General features: G+C 39.4%; 1 protein-coding gene across 5 annotated transcripts; it reads right to left on the reverse strand.

Annotated features, from left to right (window-relative positions):
* Positions 1 to 286: 286 nt before the first annotated feature.
* Positions 287 to 25,398, reverse strand: hook3 (hook microtubule-tethering protein 3). Of its 5 annotated transcripts, none has more exons than XM_026174048.1 (25): positions 25,196 to 25,398; positions 16,585 to 16,670; positions 16,258 to 16,330; positions 16,071 to 16,121; positions 14,588 to 14,720; positions 14,396 to 14,463; positions 14,049 to 14,111; positions 12,738 to 12,821; positions 10,735 to 10,898; positions 10,487 to 10,627; positions 10,066 to 10,153; positions 9,784 to 9,897; positions 9,548 to 9,658; positions 9,103 to 9,187; positions 8,928 to 8,997; positions 7,303 to 7,443; positions 6,861 to 6,948; positions 5,886 to 5,891; positions 5,307 to 5,341; positions 5,130 to 5,212; positions 4,873 to 4,973; positions 4,656 to 4,760; positions 4,444 to 4,515; positions 2,308 to 2,444; positions 287 to 759 (listed from the first exon to the last, which is right to left on the reverse strand). In XM_026174048.1, exons 1-25 carry the CDS (start codon positions 25,250 to 25,252, stop codon positions 744 to 746), a joined length of 2,172 nt encoding a protein of 723 aa, XP_026029833.1. In that variant the 5' UTR covers positions 25,253 to 25,398; the 3' UTR covers positions 287 to 743. The 5 variants fall into 5 exon arrangements, with proteins under 5 accessions (XP_026029833.1, XP_026029835.1, XP_026029837.1 ...); XM_026174049.1 differs by lacking the exon at positions 287 to 759 and adding an exon at positions 1,673 to 2,144; XM_026174050.1 differs by lacking the exon at positions 5,886 to 5,891.
* Between the last annotated feature and the right edge of the window lie 1,506 nt (positions 25,399 to 26,904).

Below are 26,904 nucleotides of genomic sequence, written 5' to 3' on the forward strand. Positions count from 1 at the left end.
CATTCAATACTTGAGGTAAAAGCACTTTTAAGATGCAATCTAGCAACATGTTCAGGGCTTTCATAAAAATACTTACTGTAGAAGTTAAAAACAGAATGGAGTCCTATTTTGTTATGCATACTGATTTGCCGGTTATACCTCTCAAATATTACCCCAATCCTCGAGCCACACAAATAAACAGAGTATGCAGGAATATGTCATTGAGGTATCCCTAAGCAGCCAAACAAAATCAAGTTAGACATAAATACTAGAGAACAGGCCTATTTAAACCCAAAACTTGACTTGACTGACAGATAACTGGCTTACTCCACTCCTTTTTCCTGGTTGTTTGTAACATGGTGTAACAGACTTGATGCAGTGTGGAAGCAAACAAGCAGGCATGTTTATGAAGGCTACAAGAGGGGAGGAGGAGAGAATGTAACAAAGAGCATCAGGGTGTGGGGAAAGGAGTCGGAATGGTGGAAAAATTAACAGGGGAAAGGAGAGCGAAGGTTTTCTTTTCCAATCCCGTTCCTCCCCGGGTTTGTCTGGAGGTTATAATGCGTGACACCGCAGAGGGTTGTTAGTGCTCGCGCTGCTGCTAGTGGGCTGGTTATTCGCAGACTTGAGTCAATGCAAAGTCATGCAAACAGGTAGGTAGTTCATGCACGCGTGCCACAGCCTAGCCCAGCTGGGGGTCAGTGTAGGCCACATAAAGAACAGGCCAGGCTACACAAGGCTCGGGCAGGTCATTGGTGTGCCAGTCATGCAGGGACATTGCTGTTGAGGGAGGGGAAAAAAAGAAAAAAAAGAAAAGAAGTAATGGTCAGATGGCAGGGCTTTTTAGCCTAAAATCAACAATCTGCTCCTGATCTAACACCAAGCAAAATTATTTCAAGGTTAGTAAGTTATGATTCCTGATATGCGTTAAAACTGGAAAATGACAACGGAACAAACAATCGGTTAAACACATATTGAGAAAAGCATACCCTATTTAAGACTCCCATTTAAAGTTATATACCTGTATGTAGTGCGCATTTTAAACACCCTTTAGCAAACCTGGAAAAAAAGTGTTTTTTACTGTGACAGCAATGAGCTGATTATAGAAAGTGATATGGAACAGTCCACTCTGATGTGTGACACTGAACAGGTCTTCATGTCCACTCTGCAGATGATCCAGAAACTAAATCTCTTTCAACAGACAGTCCTCAGGTCTAAAACTCTCCAACCATCTCACCGCTAAACGTTCTGTGAATACATTATTTTGTCACGTCATATTAGGGGGAAGGTAAACCTGACAGATTGCCAAGGTACAGACATTTATATCAAACACTATGGCACATAAGGTGTTGTCTGTCAACTCTGTAAATGCTGGTGGCTCCTTGTTCTCTTAGATACTTAAAACTAATTTACACCAGTATGTACACTAGCACAGGAAATCTATCAAGTCTTAAATTGCACCACCTGGAACAATTTCAAAACCTAAAGAAGTCTTTTTTTTTTCTTCGGGAAAAAAAGCTACCATTCACAATTATTGCTGCACCATTACCAACAATCATGCAGTCCTATTTGAAATCACTCAATTAAATCAGTTAGAACGTTTAGCAAGCAAATCAAAGATTTACACGAGACATTACATAATCCTATGCTTCGATGTATTTGCTGGTCGAGACTGAAATGAAACACTGACACATTAAACTAAAAGTTGCTTTTACCTCCTTAAAGCTACATCATAAAGAGTTACAATAGATGACGCAGGACAGAAAAGCTGTCAAGTCCACTGCAAAAAACAAGCTGAACTTGAAAATGTTACTACAGGTAGAGATGTGCATAAATACTGCATGAACAGGTAGAGCGGTTCCTCTTATCAAAAATTACAGTAACTTGACAAGGACACGCGATTCTTCTGAGCCTTGCAGTCTGGAAAACCTGCATGGCACAAGTTTACTACATAGCACAGGTTCAAGAAGGTCAGTGGTAGAGAGGGAGGAAGAAAGGATGTTTGGTGTGATTGGTCAGAACCTATTAAATATGCTGAAGCCTGATAAAAGGTAGAAGTCTTGCATGATGGGCGTCAAGGTAAAATACGCTTAGGGGGAGGAGGAAAAAAAAAAAAAGGTGCAAGATTTGGGGGCAACCTTTCTTGGCATCTCTACCTCATGGATCTGATCAAGAAGGAAAAAAAAAGAAAATCAATCGGCAGGAAATGCAGGAAAACATTTACTTCCATTAGAAATGAATGAAAACAGAACGCCTCAAAATAGGCACATCGTTCGGGGGACTTGTAAAATAGCTGGCTGCAGCATTTCGTGCCCTACTGCCATCTACCTGGCGGTAGCTGACTGGGCGTGACCGGGGTACTGGCGCCGGGTGCTGGTGGCTTGTCTCTGCCGGGCCAGGAAAGACTGACCAGAACCAGTGTTGGCGAGTCGATCTTCAGCAGCCTTCTTCTGCAGAGACATACCCTGGTAAAAGAAACAGAGGAGGAAAGCTTAAGGCCCCATTTGAAAGTCACTACAAATCAGCAACACTCCAAGTCAAAGACAGCCCTCAAGAAGGAGCGCAGACTGTTAACACACATATTAAGACAGTCATTAGATTATCTGCTAGTTAGTCCACCAAGCCTGAGGTATAGGAAATTAAATTAGCTGACATTCAACATTAGTGCTGATTTAGCAGCTCATGAACAATAATACCAGCAACTGATGAGATATATAATGAGCAAACAGCCATTGACGTTATTGAATAGTCTGTGCTGCCATCTAGTGGTGATTTTCTTGAGCAAACAAAAAGGGGTGTTTACCCTCTGTGGTAGAGAAATGTATTATATCTGTTATCTACAGCAGAAAACATACGCAACATTTAAAAAAAGCTCCAATTATAACATTTTTGTCTTTCAATGCTTTAGTAGATGCTTTGTTCAGCTATGAATTACTTCCTGACAGTAGCTATTTCTGTGTATTGCTATTATTACACTGAACAAAAATATAAACGCAACACCTTTGTTACTGCTCCCATTCCCCATGGGATGGACGTAGAGACCGAAAATTCATTCCAGATACACAATATAACCATCCCTCCCAAACAGTGGTCACAAATCAGTCCAAATGTGTGGTAGTGGGCACATCTGCCATATTGAGATAATCCATCCCACCTCACAGGTGTGCCACATCAGGATGCTGATCTGACATCATGAGTAGTGCACAGGTGTACCTCAGACTGCCCACAACAAAAGGCCACCCTGGAATGTGCAGTTTTGTCTCACAGCAAAATGCCACAGATGCCACAAGCAATGAGGGAGCGTGCAATTGGCATGCTGACAGCAGGAATGTCAACCAGATCTGTCGCCCGTGCATTGAATGTTCATTTCTCAACCATAAGCCGTCTCCACAGGCGTTTCAGAGAATATGGCAGCACATCCAACCGGCCTCACAACCGCAGACCTCGTGTAACCACACCAGCCCAGGACCTCCACATCCAGCAGGTTCACCTCCAAGATCGTCTGAGACCAGCCACCCAGACAGCTGCTGGAACAATTGGTTTGCACAACCAAACAATTTCTGCACAAACTGTCAGAAACCGTCTCAGGGACGCTCAACTGCATGCCCGTCGTCCTCATCGGGGTCTTGACCTGACTCCAGCTCGTCGCCGTAACAGACTTGTGTGGGCAAATGCTCACATTCGATGGCGTCTGGCACGTTGGAGAGGTGTGCGCTTCACGGATGAATCATGGTTCACATTGTTCAGGGCAGATGGCAGCTGAGAATGTCCCAGTTCTTGGATGGCCAGCATACTCACCGGACATGTCACCCATTGAGCATGTTCGGGATGTGCTTGACCGGCGTATACGACAGCGTGTACCAGTTCCCACGAATATCCAACAACCTCGCACAGCCATTGAAGTGGAGTGGACCAACATTCCACAGGCCACAATTGACAATCTGATAGACTCCATGCGACGATGTGTTGCACTGCATGAGGCAAATGGTGGTCACACCAGATACTGACCGGTTCTGGGTCCCCAGACAGGCAGAAAAAAAACTGCAATCTGTGGCATCTTGCTGTGAGACAAAACTGCACATTCCAGGGTGGCCTTTTGTTGTGGGCAGTCTGAGGTACACCTGTGCACTACTCATGATGTCAGATCAGCATCCTGATGTGGCACACCTGTGAGGTAGGATGGATTATCTCAATATAGCAGATGTGCCCACTACCACACATTTGGACTGATTTGTGACCACTGTTTGGGAGGGATGGTTATATTGTGTATCTGGAATGAATTTTAGGTCTCTACGTCCATCCCATGGGGAATGGGAGCAGTAACAAAAGTGTTGCGTTTATATTTTTGTTGAGTGTACTTGCTTGGCCACAAATCTCAGCTGTATGTGCCACAGTGCATTTTAAAAAGAAGACCAATCGTCTGTATCACCAGGATTTGCTTCAGACTGTATAGGTGCTCCTTACCATATTGTACCAGGCTGACACAATCAGTTTCTCCTCGTGATCTCTTTGGCTCTTTGTCTTGTCCATTTCTTTCTGTTTGGAGGAAACATGAAGGCAAAATCAACCTTAGAGTGGAGGATGTTTCTAAAACAAATATTGGCACATGAGTCTATTACTTATTTTGCCAGGCCCTTTTTTCAGGCACCCTAATTCCCAACTAGATAATTGATTACCTCCAGTGAATGCAACATCCTCTCCTTCTCCTGCAGCTGGTTTTTCAGGGCTTGGACTTCAGGACCTGAACCTTGGTTCTGTTTGGGGTCCAGTGTTCGGATTACCTGTGAAGGACACATTCAGGTTATGTTTGGGGTTTTTTTTTTGTGTCCCATACAGCCCGCCCTAAAGAAGACTATTCATTTATGGACCCTTTGCTAGTAAACATTTACTCACACTCTTGGCTTTTTCGAGGTATTTCTTGTATCGCTCCTCCATCTGTTTCATGTCTTCATCTTTTTTCTTCAAGGCCTCTTCCAGCTCCTCCACTCGTTGGACTGAGAGGGGAAACAGCATCTTAGTTTAGATTTCCTTTAAACTGACTCATACATTTTAATGTCAGTGCATGAAGAGTTACCTGTACAGCAACATTACACACAAAATGTTTTAAATGTCAGCGTGTTTTGCATATTCAGATATCACCGTAAACTCACTGCTGGTGTTGTATTTCGGCTCCATTTCATCAATGAAGGCATTTTTCTTCAGCAGCTCATTATTCAGCTCTTGTACTTTTTCCCTAAGAAAAAGAACATTGCACCTTATATCAGGTAGCTCACAATATGAAATGCAGAATTAAGCGACATGGGCAAATTAAGTTAAAACACACTCACATGTGCTCCTCATATTTCTTCTTCAAAATAGAAGACTGGAAGAAAAAGAAGAAAACAAACAAAACGGGCGAATGTGTTTGAATTTTGATACCACGATTTCTATCATTCCTGTACGTTGAACTGTTTTTGGAAAAGATCATGATCCAAGATGTGGAAAGATGAAGAGATGAAGAGACCTTCAGTATAGTCAAAGTGTTGATGATACTGAGAATGTACAATTAAAGCAGGAACCTAATTTCTTTACATTTTGAATCAGCACCAGTCCCCAATTTGACATCAAGGCGACGTGCAGCCAGTATAGACAAAACTCATTTTCAGAGTACTGAGAGATTACATGCTCCGATTGCTACAGGGAAGCTAGAGGAGAAGACAAGGACTTTGGGGTTTCTATCAGGGGAGGGGATTTAAAACTACTCACAAGAACAGAGAATATTTGCGACTTGCTACTACTCTAAAGTGTAAATGCTACATTCGGTTACACATTCTTGTCAATATAAATATGTTTTAAAAAGCTATGCAAACATCAGAACTGAAAAGTCTAAAAGCTGCAACTTGCTGAAATCACAAAGATATACTTACTATAGTCTGACAGTGGAGAACAGTTGGAAAATAACAATAACAAAAGAACAAAATGGCAAAAATTAAAAAGAGGTGCCAAATGTGACATAATAATCTGACACTTTCACATCTTTGATTCTCACATAAATGTTGCATCTGTACTTTCAATGTTATTTGAGGGAAATAGTTTTCCATTCTCTTCTTTCTGTTGCATGATTTTAGACACTGTTCTCGTGATATTGAGTGAAAGGAAAGATGAGGCTGATACTGAGATCTAAGATCTACAGTGACGGACAAGAAATTAAACCAGAAACCCCACAAAAGAAAACAAGTTTTAGATCAGTGTTAATCAGGCAGTAAAGACAAAGTTAAACATGCACGTAAACTCTCTTCCTCACATCAACCTTCCTGGGAGATGCTCCAAATCGCATTTTCTTAAAAATCTGTTGTCCCATACTAGGAACTAGTTTGAAAGAGACAAGGAACAGAGAGGAGGGCCATGAAAACATTTAGCATCAGAGGTGAGGCGGCAGGCAAATGTGTTAATAAGATGGAGAAAAATTAGAGTTGCTGAATTGCTGAGGAGCTTGTATTAATCTCGTTCACTGTCGCAATCAAGCCTCAAACACCTGTCTTTAACATGGCTAGACATCGTCCCAAGAAAGCTAGTGTGTCTAATGCTACAGCAGAAATAATTGTAAATAAATAAATAAAATGACATATGCGCAGAAAGGGGAATGCAAAAGCTGTTAGAAGTTGTTAATGTTTACAGTGCATTGAGGTAAGCACAAGAATTAAAAAGGCTGATGTTGTGAAAAAAATGTTCGTTGCCTTTTTCACTATTGCACATGACTTTCCAGGACCTAAGCCGTCAGTAGAAACAGAGCACTGCACTCTCTGAAGTGTAGTTTGATTGCTTTCTGTGTTTACTGCCACCAGTAAACTGGTGCTGGAATTAAACACAGTATGAGTACATGAGTACAAGCATTTACTTACATCATCTGCTTTTGAACCCTGTTCTTGAAGATTCTTTTGTAGCTCCTCTACCTGACTCTGTTCCTCCATCAAGCGCTGATTTATCAACCTAGATAACAAGTACAACGTTTCACCACAGTGTTGTTATTTTCAACAAATCAGTGACCAAACTGCAAAATAAACTGTTGTAGATCCAATATTAGAAGGAGATTTTTAGCTGATAAGTCATTCACTGAAATACAACAAAGACAAGAACAACTGTGTGGAGAAGTAAAGGCGAGAATCACCCACATTCCAGCACACAAGTGAAAATGTGGCTCAATATTAATATGAACAGACCAAAAGGAAGAACAATATTATTGTTTGCTCTTCTCAGATTCTATATCAGTGAGACACTGGTTTCAGTAATAGGTGATTTCCTGTTAATACCAATAAGCTATATGTCTTTGTGCTCGATGCCAACCTGTTCTCTGTCTCCAGTTCATTTTTTCTCCTGTTGGCATCCTCGAGTAGACTCTGCAACAGAGCGATCTTCTCATTGTCTGATCCCTCCTGAGCCAGTTTCAGCATCTTGTTTTCATGCTGAAGACGAATCACGTGTTCTCTAGAAACACAGAAGCATCAAGAGCATTAAACTCAAATAACAAGCATTCTTGTTTTATACCACAGTCTCAAAAATGCTTCAGAATATTAGTCTAAATGATGAACTTAAAATTCGCAATATTTTGTTATTTATTTATTTTATCATCTCGTGTTAGTATAGGGCACAACGTGCAGAAAGGGAAACCTCAACCACAACAGGAAGAGGGCTCACTTTGAAATGGTGTACTCCTGTGCACGGAAACATACACACAAGCAAGCTCAGGTCAAGTAGTGAGTGTAAGTGAGATATTCACTTCAGCGTAACTAATCACTGTAGTGAATCACCTTATTACAACACTGTCTGCTTAATGAATTATACCTATGGCCTGCTCCGTTTTAGTGCTCCTGACAGTGTTACAGCAGTGGGTTAAATCTGACAAATTCCACACTTGAGTCAAAAATGTTATCTACACAAATTTTGTTGGATATTCCCTGTATTTAATACAGCAGGAGATAAAGCTTGAGGCCAGCCTTGTCTTGGGCTCTAGTGTGACAGACAGCCAAATGAATATAAAGCACCTGAGAGCCTTACATTCAGCTAATCACCAAAACAGCAGGATGGGTAGGAAGCTTTGTGTCAAGCCCTGTTTTTAGGGCATGGCACATGAATCCATTCCAACTGAAGAACTGTTGTTTCCAAACAATTTATTACTGACTACAGGTACTGACTACGACTTTCAGGTGAGGTGCAGTTGGCTGAGGGACTGAATTTTCAGCTGCGAGTGCGACTCCCTGTTTTACAGTTCAGATCAAATGAACAGGCAACAGGTGCCTCTTATAAAAGCAGCATGTTGATACTGAAAAGTCACCAAAAGACATCAACTGGAACATAAAGTCATTAGTCATTCACAAAACAACATGTTTTCATCATTTACCTTTACAGTAAATGAACTGCCTGGATGGGGTTAACCTTCCCTCTCCCTGAAAGTAGCTTTTAGAAGATTTGTATACAAATCCACATTTTTCCTGGGTTCACAAGTACTGAATAAAAATTTAAGCATATTATCCAGCCAACAGAAAATCCAGCTGTCCTGGAAAGCTGCTGGCAGTCTGATGTAACTCACTCAATTATTACATAACGCTCTACAGGGTTTTTAAGCTAAACCCATCCACCATAAAACAGCAGAGAAAGCCTTGAAGCGGGCTTGAAACTATCTGGTTGTAAAATAAATTACACTAGAGACATACTTTACTATCCAAAATTTAGGAATCAAGCCTTAAAAAGTGAATTTATTTTACCAGAGCATTAGTTATATTCTTTTTGCATAGTTTGCTGTTGTATTTGTTACTCAGTTATTAGTTTTTTGTTCTTTTTTATTTTAAAAACCAACTTCTAGGATGATCTAATATCATTATTCTTCTCTTTCATTTAAAATAATCAAACTGGCACAAAAACATATGGGTTAAAACATATACACACACACACACACACACACACACACATACCGCATCTCTGGAGTGGTGATCTCAGCAGCCAGTGAATCAGAACCATCGTTGCTACCCAATGGGAATAAACCTTTAAATACAGATATTAGTTGTAAATAAGATGAGCAAGAATTCATTAAACTTATAAGAGGCAAAGCTACACCTATTATATTTCAGGACAAAGACATTTCTTCACCTGATGTGAACTGTCCCTCTTGAGCTTGAACACAGTGTAATTCCTCAATAGTTTCCTTCAATGAATCTCTCTCACTTCGCATACGCTATAAAGAGACAAAGAGTCAAACGTGTGAATGAGCGAGACAGACAGAAGGTCAAACAGCAGAAGTGCAGGATCTGGAATCAACATCAGTGTGCTTAGTAGTAAAACATTTCCAGTAAAATACTTTCCAGACAGCTGCGCAAGTACCAGTTATCAAGAGCCTTTGGTCAAAATTTCCTCTCATGCTAAGTTACAAGGTTTGGCTTTTCTAGCTGTAACAAATTTGATTTCATCTAAAAAGAGAAACAGGTCTGAAAGAACAGTAAAGTGGCATATTTCATAAAAACAAAACAAACAAAAAATTAAAGTAATTCTTTTGTATGTCATCAGTCCTAATTTTAGTCACATTAAATATACGTACATCTTTTTCTTTTTGTAAAGAATCGACTTTCTCTTTGAGGCGTTTATACTCAAACTCCATCTTGTCCGCCTTTTTAGACTCCTCTGACAGTCTGTTCTGAAGTTCAACCACCTGTGAAGAGAGATGACAGTTCAAAAGAAGACCTGATCGCTAAAAAATTATTACACAAGCATGAAAATTGTAAAACAGTACTAAGACTGGGAAAATGTAAAACTTATTTATTTAGGAACAGGTACCTGTCTCTTGTACGTCTCCAACTGGGCTTTGGCAGCATTCGCCTTTCGTAGCTCTTCCTCTAAGCCAACATTAGCCTGCATTAAAGCTGTGGTTTTCTCTTCCATAAGCTTGTTCTGGAAAATACGGACATACATTTTTTTTTTAGACTGAAAGTCATGTTTCACAATCTGATTTACACGTTTTCAAGAACTGCAGTGTTAGCACTCATGAGAATAAAAGCTGTATTAAAGTTGCTGTGTGTGTGCGCGTGTGTGTGCGCGCGTGTGAGTGAGAGATTGTACTTGTCTTCTGAGCAGTCCCATGTCCTCCAGTTTCTTCTTGTAGTGTTCCACGGTGCCCTCCAGTTTTGACACCTTGTCAGATGAGTGCCTGCGATGAAAACAACAAGCAGTTTTATTTTCACCACTGTCATACTGATCCTGCTGATTTCCACACTGGATTAGTTAAAGTTTAGTTTATGGACAGATAACAAGCTGTAAAGCTAAAAGTTTTTTAAGCCATAGTGTTTTCTTGGCTCTTTTATTTTCTGTCTTTAGGCCAATACATCTACTAATGAATGAATGCTAAAATTAAAACGTGTGCTTCACAGCACCTTAGCTAGAATTACTACAAACAACAAAGCTCCTGTCTTATTAGTTTTTTAGTTTGTTTTAATTTAATAATTTTAATATGTTAAGGGTTCGTTTTGCATCCTCAAAATACCTGAGGACATCAATCTCATCTTTTAGAGACTGGGCCTCATCAGCCAGTGATGTAAGGTCTTCATTCTGGGACTTCACATCCAAAAGTTCTTTTTCCAGCTCCTCACAACGGATCCGGTAATCATCTTTTGCTGCCTCCAACCTAGAGGGAATTAGAAACAAGTGTCATTGAGCCTGCAGATTTTGGGCATTAATCAATTCAACCCTGACTTGTTGAAATTCCTTTCCACGTTGCATGCAAATCGAGACCTGAAGGTTTCTTCCTGTAGCTGCTCCAGTTGCGTCTGCAGCTGAAGATGTCTGCGTCCAGCAGGGCTGTTTATATCCTCTATGGAGTCAGACTGGTTAAGTCTCTCCATTAAGACCTGGTTTTCTGCTAGCAAACTGCTCTTCTCCTCTTGCAGGGCTGCCACCTGGAGAAAGGGAAGTGTTGAAGAAAAGGCCAAAGAATGGGATACACGAAATCATGAGTGAAATGAGAGGAATGGGATAAGAAAAGGTGAAAAATGGGACAGCGTGGAGAAAAGAAAGATTAACGGGAACACAAAAGGTGTGGAAATGATCGATTGAAGGGATTTTAAACACATGAAAAGAAGAGATGCAGAAGGGAAACAAGTTAGAGATGATTTATAACTTTCACAATGTAGGTAAGCTACTTTAATTTGCTTGTTTCCTTTACAGCATCCAGGTCCATTAGTTTAACAAACACACACCAAACACACCTTAATAAGGCAAATCAATTAACTCCAACATGGCAGAGAGAGCTACATGGTTGGTGTTTTCTCAGTGTGATGGGCAAAGCAAAGCAAAAGCTGCTGCTGCATTTTAATGTAAACAGTAAAAATTAGATATATTGATATAATTTGTTGAGAGAAAATACAAACCTTCTTTAAAAAATTAATATAATCAGTCAATAAGGAAGGGATTTTTATTAATTTGCCTGGATCAAGTCTATAAACATGCCTTAAAACACTGGAAAATAATTTAATCCTTCTGGGACTTTAGGAAAATTATCTAGTGAATCTATTTGCTCTTTTTTATTTTATTTAAAAATGCATTTTAAACTAATATGGTGTGACTCACTCTCTCTTCTAAAAAGCCTAACACTTCCATGTCTAAAATTCCTACGAAATTCCTTGTGAAAATTCCCTCATGGCAACAAAACTGTATCACATCAAAGATGCGAACCGTGCAGCTCAAAACGCAGGAAACAGGGTGAAAATCAGCTGCAATTAATTCCAAAACCAGCACACGGGTTCCTCAAAAGATACCAAGTGCCTTCAGGTACAGGCTTAATAATTTTGCTGACTGCTTGCTGATCAGAGTTATGCAACCAAAAAAATAAAAAATAAAAATCTGAAGACTGCATAATGTTTAAACAGTGATGAACGCATTTTTCCAATAAGTGACTCATTTCTGAATTCAAATGTTAACCTATTTCCCTCGCTTTCTACTATTGCTGTGGAAAAGCATGGGACACACCAAGGTAAAAGAAAGCCACATCTGACACAGCCAGACCAAACTGCAGTTGTGCCTGGTGTGCTCCAACAGGACAATGTGTACAGTTGCACAAATGCTTGTGCACAAATGCTCGTGCACAAATGTGTACACATACATGCACACAGAATTTGGAAAAGGGGAACCTGTTGCAAGCAGGCTAAAGAAAATCACACACCATGAACATAAGAAAGAAACAAAGAAAATAAAGTCTGGATTTACCCTCTCTTCTAGCTCATTAAAGTCTAACCTCAGTCTATCACGCTCCTCTTGGGCACGGAGAGCCTTTAAACCAAGGCAAACAGTATTGAAAGAGTAAAGAGGAAAGATAAGAGGAAACTGATTCAACACAAGTGGAGAGCAAGTATCCCTTTAAATTACAGCTCCACTTTTTGGCAACAACTGCAATTAACAGTCTTTCATTTACAGTGAAGATTTTGGGCTGGTGGGTCAGATCGCCAATTTGGCAAGGCAATTATTAAATAAGGAACTATGGGACATGCCAATCAGTAGCAACTGAATCAACAATTTTGATGACATCAATCCAAAAATGGAGCTGCTTTTAAAGTGTAACTAAAAATATCTGTAAACTATATTATGAAGTATGACACTTATGTAACAAATGAGTTAGAGCAGAAAAGTTGTTCACAACCTTATTGTAATAGGTTGTAGTGGAGTGTAGTGGAAGAGTAAATGTACACGGTGCTAGCTGTGAAGAGCCTAAAACCACTGGCCGTTATTCATACAAAACCAACCTGCAAGTCAAGCTCGCGACACCTCTGGGCAATCTCTTCCTTGGTAGCCAAAGCATCATTCAGCTCCTCAACTGTCTTCTTCAGCTGAAAACAGATTAAGCATAAATCAAGAACTGCTGCTCCTCAAAATGTTTTATGTAGTACACTTAATAAAAAAGGAAAACAATTCCATGCAGACTTGTGAAAAATTAAGTACATCCTTAATATTTTCATATAAATTAAGAGGGTAAGTAGCAGTCAGGTGCTGCTAATCAGTGGATTCACTGATCAAAAAAATAATAATAATAATAATTTTAATTCAATCTAATCCAATAGCAAAGAAGGTTTATAGAAAGACAATATAAAAGCAGTAAAACTACACACAACAATAAAAACATTGTTGTTTTTATTGTTTTTATTAAATTTACATCCAAGAGATTCCAAGTACACAAAATCATAAGACATAATCCTCCAACCCCCCCCCCCAAAAAAAAAAACCAAACAAAAATCCACAAGGTAAATAAGAGAGACATAAAACTAAAGAACGCTACTGCACAGGTAATAAAAAAGTTTAGATCCTATGACATCTTACTCGTGTTCTTCTCCGTCTGCAGCCTGAAGGAAGTGGTTCAAATTCTCTGAAGGGGATGAATCTGGCTCAGCACAATAGCTCAGCCCTTTCACACTACCTGCTGCTCATATACAGCAAGGAGTAGACTGTGGGAAAACTATTATTTTGCTGGCTACCTTCACAACTTTGTTCAAGCCTATGCTGTTCTTTGCTCTAACATGATTATGAGAAAAAGTTCATAGAAAAAGACTGAACAAGTATACAAGTATGGATAGTTTTGATGGGTTGTCAGGATTTTTTCCCCACTAAAACAAACATAGAAACAAGGCTTAGGTTTGCAAAGCTACATCTGAGCAAAGCACAAGAGCTCTGGAAAAGAGCAGATCTTTGGACAGACGACAGACGAGACCAAACCGGAGATGTTTGGTGACGATGCAGAGGAAAAACCAAATACAGCCAATCAGCACACCTCCTACCATTTGTCAGCCACAGGATATGGCTGACAGATGGTACGAAGCACCTTATAGTAATTGAGTGGATCATGAACCGATCTGTATACCAAAGTATTGAAGAGTCAAATGTGAGGCCATCTGTCTGACAGCATGGCCAAAATTGGGTCAACAGACCAAGCACAGCAGCAAATGTACAAGAGATTGCTGAAAAAGTAACGATCACACTGTTGCAATGACGGAGTCAAAGTCTAGATCTCAACCTGAGTGAAATGCTGCATAGGAGCTTGTCAAAGCTTGAAATCTACATACCTGTCTGTCCAGATCCACATATGAGTCAGTTCCTCCTGTAGCTGGAGTCTCTTTAGTCATCAGCTACAGATACAAACAAAAATGATTAGAAGTGAAAACAACACTAGCGATGGATACCATTAGTTTTATTGGTATCAATATTACTATTTATCATCATTCCTGAATCGAATAGGTTTCAAATTTATAATTAACAATACCAGTGACCAGAGTGTGTTTTTTTATCCATAAAAATGTGACCAGTTAGCTGTTGATCACTAAAAAGCAAGAATCAAAGACTCTTACTTTCATTTATTAGTTATTATATGCACATAATACTTTTTAAAGGTCTAAAATAGATAACAAGGTACCTCTTGGATGGCAGTCATGACAACATGCTGCACCGATTCTTCCATCACCATTATGGTTTTGATGTATTCTAGGGATTAGAGAGAAAACCAAAATTAAGAGTAAGTAAGTATAAAGTAGCACATAACTTTCTGAATCAGTGGGTAAAGCAGGGAGACAACACAGAACATGGGCCTCTTAAATCCAATATTCACCTTGTTTCTGTTCACAGGTGACAGCGCAGCCCAATATAAGTTGTAACATCCTTCCAAGCTCAGCTGCATCAGAGTGTTCTCCAATAAGATTAACATCAGGTAGTGGGAAGTCATTAATATCCTGGCCTAAGACCTAGAGACAAGGATGAAATATGTAAGGGCTATACATTGTATTGGTTTGTATTTATTTATCAGGGTCAATGCACAAGAACATGAATCTCCTAAGAGAAGAGATGCATTCTACCAGATTACAACTTCAGTTTACTAGATTCATTCTATCCACAGTCACCGGGGAGATCAAGCAATAAACACAAATACACAAAATCACGTAAGCAAGGAAAAATTATCCTAACACAAATTCAACTGGTAGTTCCTTCAATAAAACACAGACTGTAACACAGCACCAAATCCCATATAACAATTACTGTCACACATAAACACAAATAGATCAAGAGGATAAAAGAGAATCCCCCTTTTAACATCACATGAGAAAGAGTGGCAATAAACAGTAGTTCAATGAGCTTATTCCACTTCCTGCCAGCTTTAAACATAAAGGCAGATTGGAACAAAGCAGAGTTCCTTCTAGGAACTTCACAGTCCCCTCGAGCTGTGAGCTCCAAGCTCTGGTTGTGTGTTCTGGGGGGTGGCGCACAATATTATGAACAATTTAAAAAAGTGAGTTGTACGTCTGCATTTTTTAAAGTATTTTACATATTATATACACACATATACAGTGTTTTGGGGTTTAGTCCATCTGGCAACCAGATGAGTGAAAGAAATAGTATTCACTGACCAGTTGCAAGTCATTGCTGGAAGTTGACTGTAGTTGCTGGGAAAACGATTGCTAGAGTGCCAGGCACATAGGCCTGTGTAACCTGTCGCAAGGGGAAAATGTGTATTCCTCAACCAGATGGCAATACCGCCTTGTGATTGTTTTGGTCACTACTATATTGTTGCGTTTATAGTTTGATTGGAAGTGATGGACTTGTCGACAAACTCTTGCCAGCTACTCTCCGAGCTGTTAAACTGTCAAAAGTGAAACAAACCAGAAATGATGAAGGGCTTTATACAAAGTAAAAGTTGTGCCTCAGTGCTGCAGCCAGCACGTTTCAAAGGACACAACTTTTACTTACAAGTCGAATGGTCTCCATTTCCAGTAAGTATCACACTTTATGAACTTATCCTACTCCTCAGCTAGAACAACACGACAGATAACCTGAAAAGTAAACGCGATTAACTACAGACCACCATGGCAATGTCTTAGCAACCTAGCAATCGGTAGTTGTATCACATCCAATAAAACAGTAAATTTTAAACAATAAAATCACATCAGAAACCTCAAGAACAACTGGATTATTAGGACTTGTGATGACTTAAGCTGACTGGAGTAGAGTAGACAATCACTTCTCCTCTACAAGAATGTCTGGATGTAAAGTACTGAAAGTTCATTTTAAAATCATTATAATAATTTAAATACTCTCACCTCCTGGATATAGTCTAGGATGCCTTTCAAGATTTTCTTTAGATTGCTGATCTGTAAAAGAGAGGAACGTATATTATTAGTAAAATTCAGGTTTAATCAGCAAATACTGATAAAAAAGAGACCATTTGACAAAGCCCATTTCATGCACACTTTGCTATTATTGAAATCAAGAGTAAGTCATGTTTACCTTTAACCTCCAGTTGTCTCCAACGTCTGGCTTGATTCTACTAATCCAAGCATCACTAAAATACACTACATCTCTAGAAATTTCAGACAAAAAACAAAACAAAACAATGCAAAGTGGGCTTTGGTAAAAATAAAAAAAAAAAAGCATACCAAATGAAATGACTGGGGTTTTTTTTATTCATTTGTGGACTATGGATTTAATATAACTTTATAGAGATTAAACTGTATTTGTTTACCTAAACTTTACAATGATGTAATAAAATTCATCAAAAACTGATTAGAAACATTGCATTTTCTTTCTACACAAACATTAACAGTAACTACTTACATTTTCTGTAGAACTTGTGCCATGACAACACCACTTGTCAGGTCTTCTACAGTCTTGCATGGAGCCTCTACTCCAAATGTCTGGATCTGAAATAAGTAAACAAAGCGCTGGTTACAGAACTAAACTATACAATTATACAGGAGTAACCAGTGTGTTGAAAACAGCATAACATGTTTGAAACACTAGAAAAAACCTATTATAAGATTAAACGCCCTGTTTTAGGGAATCCCTTGCTCACAATCATACTGTCACAGCTGTATGCTGGCTAGTATCATCACACACTTATCTGCTGTCCACTGAGCAGATCCACCGTACGCATTGCAAATTTTATAATGGTGCCTTTTAATAACTCTCAATCATCCACAGTACTAACAAGAACTCACACTTACTGCTCTTGCGGACTTCACTTGTCATTCTGCTCAATTTCTATTATATCATTATTTCATTATGTCCCTTCTAACTATTTCACATGTCTTCTCTTCCTACCCTCCATATTTTTCTGTAGCATACCCCTCTGGCAGAAAGTCTGTTGCCCAGAAAGAAGTGATATCAGTCTGCATGCCAACTTTACAAGAGCCAAAGGAAGAAGATACACTAAGAAAAGGGATGAAAAACCTAGTTAAAATCCTGTTTGTACATACTTCTGTCTCCCTCACTTTCTATTATATAGTATAGTATATACATAATGCAAGGCCTCTATTAAAAGTAAAAGCCAACCAGCCGTCCACATATTTTGCTCATCAACAACGACACAGGTTAGTGAGGTTTGTTTCTTGCGGCAATCTATTTTTCTGTGAGTGACATAAACTGAATGAATGACACAGAGGTACCAAAAAGACACCAGCAACTTTGTCCCGGTTCTACCTGCTTGTCTCTGTGAGTGTCATCATTTTAATTCATGTCTAGTACGTTTTCCCACCCTGCTTTGTTATGCCGGGGTTGAAATTGAAAAGGCTGAACTGAATACATGTTTATCTCGCTGCAAGTCTGAGAGACTGACTGGACCAAGACTTTTACAAGTGTTTGCTGTCACTACCGAGTTTTAACATTTATTTAAAACTGAGTGTTTTATCTTTTTTTTTTTTTTTAAACAAGATTAAAAATGAAAAATGAATTCACTGTTCTACACACCCACACACATACTTATTGATAAGTGGAAGAAAATGGATGGATGGATGAATTTACTGTACTAAACTAATTTGATTTCTAACTATTTTAACAGTTTCACACTAATTTATATTTTAAGTTAACAATTTAAGTCTGGGACCATGGGAAGTGTGTTATTATGTCACAGAAAAGCAACTAACGGCACTATTTCATCATTAGGAAAGAACAAGATTAGTAAACAAGAAGACACTTGACACTGTGCACCTTAGAAGGACACAGCTCATGTGGTATGAGGAGAGCATGACATTGCAGTAACATCCATCTACAAGGACAGCTTTTAGACTAGAGTTGTATTTAGGCTGGACATGAAAGGTAACGCTACAGTTTAGATGCGAATTTTGAGTCTTTTCCGCTTGTCTTTTTTTTTTGCACTGTAATTACATTGGGGGGCCAATTAGCTGCAAAACTTTATCTATTACTGCTTTCAAAATAAGCGATTTGTCAAATAGTCCTAGGCAGCAGGAACAGAAAGCCAGACACTGACCAGGAGCCAACACAAAAGAGAACCTAAACAATAGTCGTGATTATGTAACACCAATTACTGGGGAAAAGGCAGAGAAACTTCACCTGATTACCCACACCCACAGTTTTCACTCCATCTACCAGCTCACTTAAACTCTTTTGCCAGCTTTAAAGTACAGGATACAATTACTTACTAACTTCCTATATTTGATGGAACTGGGATAGACGATAATAGCAAGACTTGCCTCTTAAAACATTTGCTGTGTTAGCTTTTTTAGGCAGTATTAAAATGTGTTACTAAAATACGAGCACGGCAACAACACAAATCCCTTTTCTTTTGAACAGCCACTGAGTTAAGAGGAACTGAGACAAGACAAACATCTAAGTAGAAACGGCTGCATGGATCCCTATTGTTATGAACTTAGTACTGCACAACAGCAATATTTGGTCTGCATCGTTTCCTTTTGCAGGAAAGGCAGACAAGGAAAGAAAATAAAGGAATAGCCAGCCCTGCAAAAACCACACTGACCACTAACAAACGTGACACTATGCCGGGCAGTCCTTAGCTGACAACACGCTGTGACAGTTGTACAAAAGAAATGAATTCACGGCCCCTGACACGCAATGTGCTTTTGTGCTTGATTTAACGTATTACCTCAAGTCATCTTAAATCAATCAGCTACTTTTCCACTTTGCTGACTGATAAAAATTTCCTTTCATTTTTGTGTGGCTGTAGCTTGAAAAAGATCCTACACTATTCTTTCTAAACAATAGTGGCTTTCATGGTAATGTGAGCTTGACAGCTTTAGCTGCATGTCCCACTGTCCAAACCAGCGCAATACATAGAGTAACACTATATAACAAAGCATCGGAAAGGAATGTATGCTGATGTGATTTCTAATAAAAGCCAAAGCTGACCAGTGCAGGTGGGTTGCTTTATGTGCAGGTGCAGGACATTGTGCAGTCACGTTTTCCATGAATGAAGCCAAGTATCATTCTGTTCAGTACACTTATCCTCATAAAAACGCCTTTAGAGATTAGTTAATTATGTCACATTTGGTGTCTTGAATGTTGATCAGGCACAAATCTAAAAACAATTAACCCAGTAATTACATCAGTCACAAATAGCCAATCAGCCTTCAATCAAACCTAATGTTTATCGCCAATATGCTGGATTACATCACTGAATATAAAAAATATGATTTAATTTTATATCCATCCCCTTTATAGTCTCTACGTTTATGTGAATCAAGAGCTAAATACATGCAATCGGTAGTTACAGAGGACTAAATCTAGTTAGTATTTCCTATGCTTTGGTAAATACTGTCTTGGAAAGAAAACTTCGGTGATAGACCTTTGTGTTGCCTCGACTAAAGGGCAACAGAATATGAGCCCCAGTGTAAAATATTATATATAATATTTTATAATATAAGCCTAATTCAAACTTTATTGATTTCAGATGGGATGTCAACTTTTGAGATAGCGCTAGGCTACTAAATGTCCTCTGAATGACATCATCAGCTCATGTTCCAATCAGCTTATTTTAATTAAACTAATCGTGGAACCCTGAAGCACTCGTCCAAGAGCAAAACTGGGCTAATAAATGTCCTCTTAATTATCAGGATCACCTTCCATTCAGCTTGTTACGATTATACTAATCAAGAAGCCTTGAAGCACTTACGAGAGAGCAAAATAAGGCCAACAACCACTTCAGCAACTACTGGAATAGTACCGTCTGCACACCCTGGATTTTTATGAAAAACTGCTTCGACAGCTACCCTTTTGTCCTGCTCAAGGCAACTTCTCTTAAACAAGTGGGAAGCGGTCCAAAGATACCTTCTAGATATCCACTATAGTCCCTAACCTATGTTTAAAACCGAACTCTGGTTTGTTTTCCCCCTTGGTGTGGTTCACTTTTATAGATTGTGAACACAATAATCGCAGGTGTGGACAAAAACAACCAATTCGAGACCCTTTGAAGATGTTGGTCTCAGTGCGGCTCCAAATGAACTACAGAGCAGTTTGTTTATAGATGTGCAAAGGTCTGTATGGGCTAGCAATTAGCCGTGAAAAAAAAAACCCAAAATTTTCCATGTTCTCCAAATGTCCAGAACACAGCACCTTCTTGCTGTAGTTTACTTTTATTGCTCCTTCCGGAAATCCATCTGGCCAATAAGCGGAGTGAAAATTCTCATGTGATTTGTAGTGAGGAATTTTGCTTCGCTTGGAGCTCACTTGGATTTTTCTCTGCGTTAAAAGAAACCAGGCAAAAGCGACATGTTTACTAGCACCCCATATGGAAAAGAAATAGTAAAAACTTATATGATTTACTCATGAAAGTGGCCACTTTCTCATTACTTTCATATATTGTTTTAGTAAGTATCCAAAACATACAAGTTTCATTATATATATTACATTATATTACAATTATATATAATTTTTCAATGGATCTTACAGTATATCTGTTTTCACTCTCGTATGCTTTTCATACAAGTTTCACACAAGACACAATACACAGATACAAACTTTATAAGAGATATATATACAGTGGGGCAAAAAAGTATTTAGTCAGCTACCGATTGTGCAAGTTCCCCCACTTAAAATGATGACAGAGGTCAGTAATTTGCACCAGAGGTACACTTCAACTGTGAGAGACAGAATGTGAAAGAAAAATCCATGAATCCACATGGTAGGATTTGTAAAGAATTTATTCGTAAATCAGGGTGGAAAATAAGTATTTGGTCAATAACAAAAATACAACTCAATACTTTGTAACATAACCTTTGTTGGCAATAACAGAGGTCAAACGTTTACTATAGGTCTTTACCAGGTTTGCACACACAGTAGCTGGTATTTTGGCCCATTCCTCCATGCAGATCTTCTCGAGAGCAGTGATGTTTTGGGGCTGTCGCCGAGCAACACGGACTTTCAACTCCCGCCACAGATTTTCTATGGGGTTGAGGTCTGGAGACTGGCTAGGCCACTCCAGGACTTTCAAATGCTTCTTACGGAGCCACTCCTTTGTTGCCCGGGCGGTGTGTTTTGGATCATTGTCATGTTGGAAGACCCAGCCTCGTTTCATCTTCAAAGTTCTCACTGATGGAAGGAGGTTTTGGCTCAAAATCTCACGATACATGGCCCCATTCATTCTGTCCTTAACACGGATCAGTCGTCCTGTCCCCTTGGCAGAAAAACAGCCCCATAGCATGATGTTTCCACCCCCATGCTTCACAGTAGGTATGGTGTTCTTGGGATGCAACTCAGTATTCTTCTTCCTCCAAACACGACGAGTTGAGTTTATACCAAAAAGTTCTACTTTGTTTTCATCTGACCACATGACATTCTCCCAATCCTCTGCTGTATCATCCATGTGCTCTCTGGCAAACTTCAGACGGGCCTGGACATGCACTGGCTTCAGCAGCGGAACACGTCTGGCACTGCGGGATTTGATTCCCTGCCGTTGTAGTGTGTTACTGATGGTGACCTTTGTTACTTTGGTCCCAGCTCTCTGCAGGTCATTCACCAGGTCCCCCCATGTGGTTCTGGGATCTTTGCTCACCGTTCTCATGATCATTTTGACCCCACGGGATGAGATCTTGCGTGGAGCCCCAGATCGAGGGAGATTATCAGTGGTCTTGTATGTCTTCCATTTTCTGATGATTGCTCCCACAGTTGATTTTTTCACACCAAGCTGCTTGCCTATTGTAGATTCACTCTTCCCAGTCTGGTGCAGGTCTACAATACTTTTCCTGGTGTCCTTCGAAAGCTCTTTGGTCTTGGCCATGGCGGAGTTTGGAGTCTGACTGTTTGAGGCTGTGGACAGGTGTCTTTTATACAGATGATGAGTTCAAACAGGTGCCATTCATACAGGTAACGAGTGGGGGACAGAAAAGCTTCGTACAGAAGACGTTACAGGTCTGTGAGAGCCAGAGATTTTCCTTGTTTGAGGTGACCAAATACTTATTTTCCACCCTGATTTACGAATAAATTCTTTACAAATCCTACCATGTGAATTCATGGATTTTTTTTTCCACATTCTGTCTCTCACAGTTGAAGTGTACCTCTGGTGCAAATTACTGACCTCTGTCATCATTTTAAGTGGGGGAACTTGCACAATCGGTGGCTGACTAAATACTTTTTTGCCCCACTGTATATATATATATATATTTTTTTTTTTTCCATATGGGTCATTAACTGATACAAACTATAGTTATGAAAAACGTATCGTGTAAACTGAGGTATTGTAAACTGGAGGCTCCAATTTTGCTCAGGTTCAGCTCACGAGTCAGCAGTGTATTAAAAGGGTTGACCAGGAACTTCACATTAGACTACCTGGTTTACCACAAACATTTTTGGCCATCACAGATAATTCTTGCATTAATAAGAACACATTGACTGACAGTATAGACCATAAAGGGCCACTGAACCAAAACAATGCTTCATCAAGATGTGTTTCATAAGCCACTGCAACACGTAAACTTGGTTTCATATGTACTTTTGGAAATGAGCGTGTAGTGAAAAGTAAAAACTTAGCTAGTCAACCAAAAACAATAAACAATCATGTTATTATAAATGTCAGCTGTAGTACATAAGTTGGTGGTAACACATGGGGTGGACTGAGACCCAACAGGAAATCCACACCTAAAAGTTTGCAGTAACAGCTGGGTCAGGACATGCTCAGCTGTGGAGAACGTGTGCACGACTAAATAAAGTTTAGAATGTAAGCGATCACGTATTAAGAGGCCGGATTAGCCTTTTTCAAATCTGCAGCGCATCGAAACCCTAAATCACAACATTGATAAATACACCAGACTAACCATCTCCTGTGTGTTTTCTCAGATTTAATGGTAAATGGCTGATTCTCATATAGGGCTTTCTACTCAAGCATTCTGGCCTTATACAACATGTCTCATTCACACAATAACTTCTCTCTATGTGTGAATGTGCAGCATCTAAGTGCTGCACATTCACACTCTGATACATGCATTAAGAATAACTCTGGGTTCAGTATCGTTCCCAAAGACACTCTGCCACGCAGACTGGAGCAAAAAGGATCAAACCACCGACCTTCCAGTTAGTAGATGACCTGCTCTACCTGCTGTGATACCAAACCTTCCCAAGGGCAAATTAATGAAAAACAACAAAAACATTAAATCCTGTGGCTTTTATTCATTAATTCTTTTTAAACATCCAGTAATTTCATATAATGACAGTAAAAGTACATGATGTGTATTTTCCAGTCATGTGCAACCCTATATATTTAAAGTATGAGTTGAGAAATATCTATACTATATATATTAGTATAATATATATACTAAATATCTAGTTAATTTTTCATTAACAGTCTGGATAATTACCAAAGCTACACACACTCACATGTAGCATGCAGTGGGAGATAATCACGTGTTCTCAGTCCAGGAAATATTCCACTTGTTTTAGCTGTGGGCGCTTGCAAGGCGGACCATTCAGCAGGCAGAATACATGAAGCTGAATGGCTCACCCTGAATTTAAAGGATAATTGCCTGCATTGCTCTTCATGCAAACACATTTGGATATTATAGACTTTGAACTAGAAAGCTGGGAAGGTAAATAGTGTTTCTCCAAACAAATCTAGTATTTACAAAGTCATTAAATAGTACTTGCAAATTTAATTCAAAGAACATGCATGAAAATCAGCTATGCTTGATCTTAATGCTGCACTAATCTAAACCAGTAACACTTGTCTCGTTTTAGTCCTAATTAGTCACTGATGTATCTTCACTGTTAATAGGCATGTAAGGTATGTGAGGCATGTTTGCCAGATCCATTATCACTATGACAAAGGTTTACTGGGCCTTTTCACAAAGGGAATCAATTATTTTATGCTATGTGTGTAAAACTAATCTGTGGGGTCATCTACTGCTCTTCTTGACACATCTTCAGTGAAGTTTCTGGAATCACTGGATGTTTTATGGCTTCAAGTATCACACAACAACATCCAGGTGACCCAAGTGAACCTGCTCAGAAACCAGCTTGTGTGCAGATATGCTGACATTAGAGAAGCAGGGTAGCATGCATGAACTCAGCTCCAATATAACCAACACCAGATAGATGTTTCCATTATACAATTCTGACATTTCTACCACTAGAGTATTGTGAAAACATGTAATTTTTCCATGCAGAGTTTTCATAACGTTCCATCCAGTCAAATGCCTGAGCAGCACTTTATTAACCTTAAGGTCACTGGTTTAACCATCAGCAATCGTCACGTCATACTATGGTAAATGAGGATGTGACAGCTTTCCAAGTACAACGTGTTATGCCTTTTCTAGAAACCCAGTGTTGGGAGACCTCATTGATCAATGTAAACATATACCAGTCTGCAGCACGTGACTCTACAGTCCGACGCCTTTAGCTTAAATCCCAGTTTTCAGCCTCTGAGCATCAACAATATAGGGTAATGTCTGGTTAAAAATCCAAGCCCAAGAAGTTATTTAGCATTAACATTTTATTCAGAAGAAGGAATGAGGAAGAAAGGCGAACATAATAATATGCTACACTGAACAACGATGACAGGAATTTAACCCCAAAGCAGACGCCGAGCGTTTATCCTCATACCATAAGAAAAGACAAAAAAGGTTTGACCAAAAGAAGCTTTAAATCATAACAAGGCCAATGCGGTTTGACACACCATTCGGTAGGGATTTAGTAAACGAAAGCTCAAATAACGTTAGATAAAAGCCCGATTACACAGCGCATGAATCAAAAATCAATAGTTAAGCCATGGTATGTGGTGTGCTGGCGGCTAGCAACCAACACATCAGCAGCTAAACACAGCAAACAGCTGGCCTGCATACGTAACCACTGTGAGGCGAGTCATTTTCCTCTAGCCAGCTAACGTTACTCCCGTTAGCTCTTCGAGCTACCATTAGCCTAGCTAGCGTCGCCGGGGCGCCGGAGAACCGTCTGTCAGCGGAAAAACAACTATAACTCGATTACTTACCCATGTTAAGAGGCTTTCACACACTTCCATACGATCCAAAGACTCTGATGTACTCATCGTGATCTAACGTAGACCGACTTTACGTGGCGAAGAGAGCCTGAACTTGATAGTCAGCTTCATACACTCCCGAGATCTCTGGCTCTCTGGGTGTCTCACAATCCGTCCGCCAATGGTCGGGTTCGCTGGTTCGCTAGTCCGGCGTCTACCAGAGGCGGGCTGTGTGGGCGGAGTCTATAGTTCGTTTTAAAGGGCAGTTCTCACTTTGAATGTACTGTCAGGTATTAATTACATGAAAAGCTAGTCCACAACCAATTATTATTTCAAAAGAATCTGAAAACTAGCACAAAACAAGCACCAAATGAAACATTCATTTATTTATGGTTCTAAAATATGTAGACACAATCACAGGCAAAAAAACAAAACAATCCAAGGAAATTACTTTTTTTTCTGGCAAGCAAAACGGAAGCAGCGCATAAGCTTGGGAAGACATACAGCTGACTCAGTGCTGCGTAAAAGCATAAGTCTAAATGCTTATAGAGAGCACCAGAGGGTACTTCTCACAGTGAGACACCCAGTGGGGTTTAAAAGAAGACTAAGCCAAAATACAGAAAGTTTGTTAATAACTAAGTCCAACATATGATTCAATAACTTGTTCAACTGATGATATTGGTAAATGGTAAAATGGTAGATGGCCTGTATTTATATAGCGCTTTTATTGTTGTTGAGCTGTAGCTCTTAAGGTTTGTTGTAATTTCTTTGAGCATTGCATAGTCTGACCTAGGGGTGGATTTTTGGGGACATCCACTCCTGCGAAAATTGGCAACTGTCTTGAATATTTTTTCACATGTGGATCATTTTTCTTGCTTTCAAATTATCCACACAGAATCAGTCCACACAAAAATGTTGTTGTACATGCACAAAGACAATAAAGGGCTATTCTGTTCTATTGTAAAAAAAAAAGTTGGAGCAGGTCTAACCACACACAAAAAATTCCCATCAAAAGCAACTAATGATTTATAAAAGAAAACCACTTGATTTCTTCATGCAATTGCCACAATTCCATTTAATTTAGATGGAATCCCACTAACCCTGAGAAAATGAGTGCACGTGATATCTTTGAAATTATGTTAATAGATTGTATGAGAGAAGCAGTATTTTTACACATTTCTGACATGCATTTTGGCATGTACACGAAGTCTGTGCACAAAGTGCCCCTTGCATGATGCTTCCAAAATAAAGATTACATCAGGGTGGGACTTCCAAAAAACCTCTCAAATGTAGTTCACCTGGAGCATTACAACATATGCTGCTGTCTCTGGCTTTAGTTTAAACTGAAAGGGACACTAGTGGAGCAGTACTCAAGTATGACACATACTGGTATGTGGGCACACCCTAAAACAAGACATTCCATGAGGTAGCTGCTGGTCTCCTTTTTTGGTAATCTAAATCTCTGAAATACAGTGAAATTTACAGTTAACCTGCTCCTTTTACTTTGCCTACCATGACAAGCTTATCAAACATTGGCTTGAATCCCCAGAAACCAAATAGCCTGGACTCATTGCTCAAAAAGTAACCATGGTTACACAGTAACTTTGAGGGAAAAGGGCAGATAATGAAGTCTCCCTCTCTGGCTCCACTAGACAACACTACCTATTTAAGTAATCACAACTAAAAAAAATTAAAAATAATAAAAGAAGTTGAGGTGGAGA

This window comes from Astatotilapia calliptera, chromosome 7, assembly GCF_900246225.1.
Source record: "Astatotilapia calliptera chromosome 7, fAstCal1.2, whole genome shotgun sequence".
NCBI classification, from domain to species: Eukaryota; Metazoa; Chordata; class Actinopteri; order Cichliformes; family Cichlidae; genus Astatotilapia; species Astatotilapia calliptera.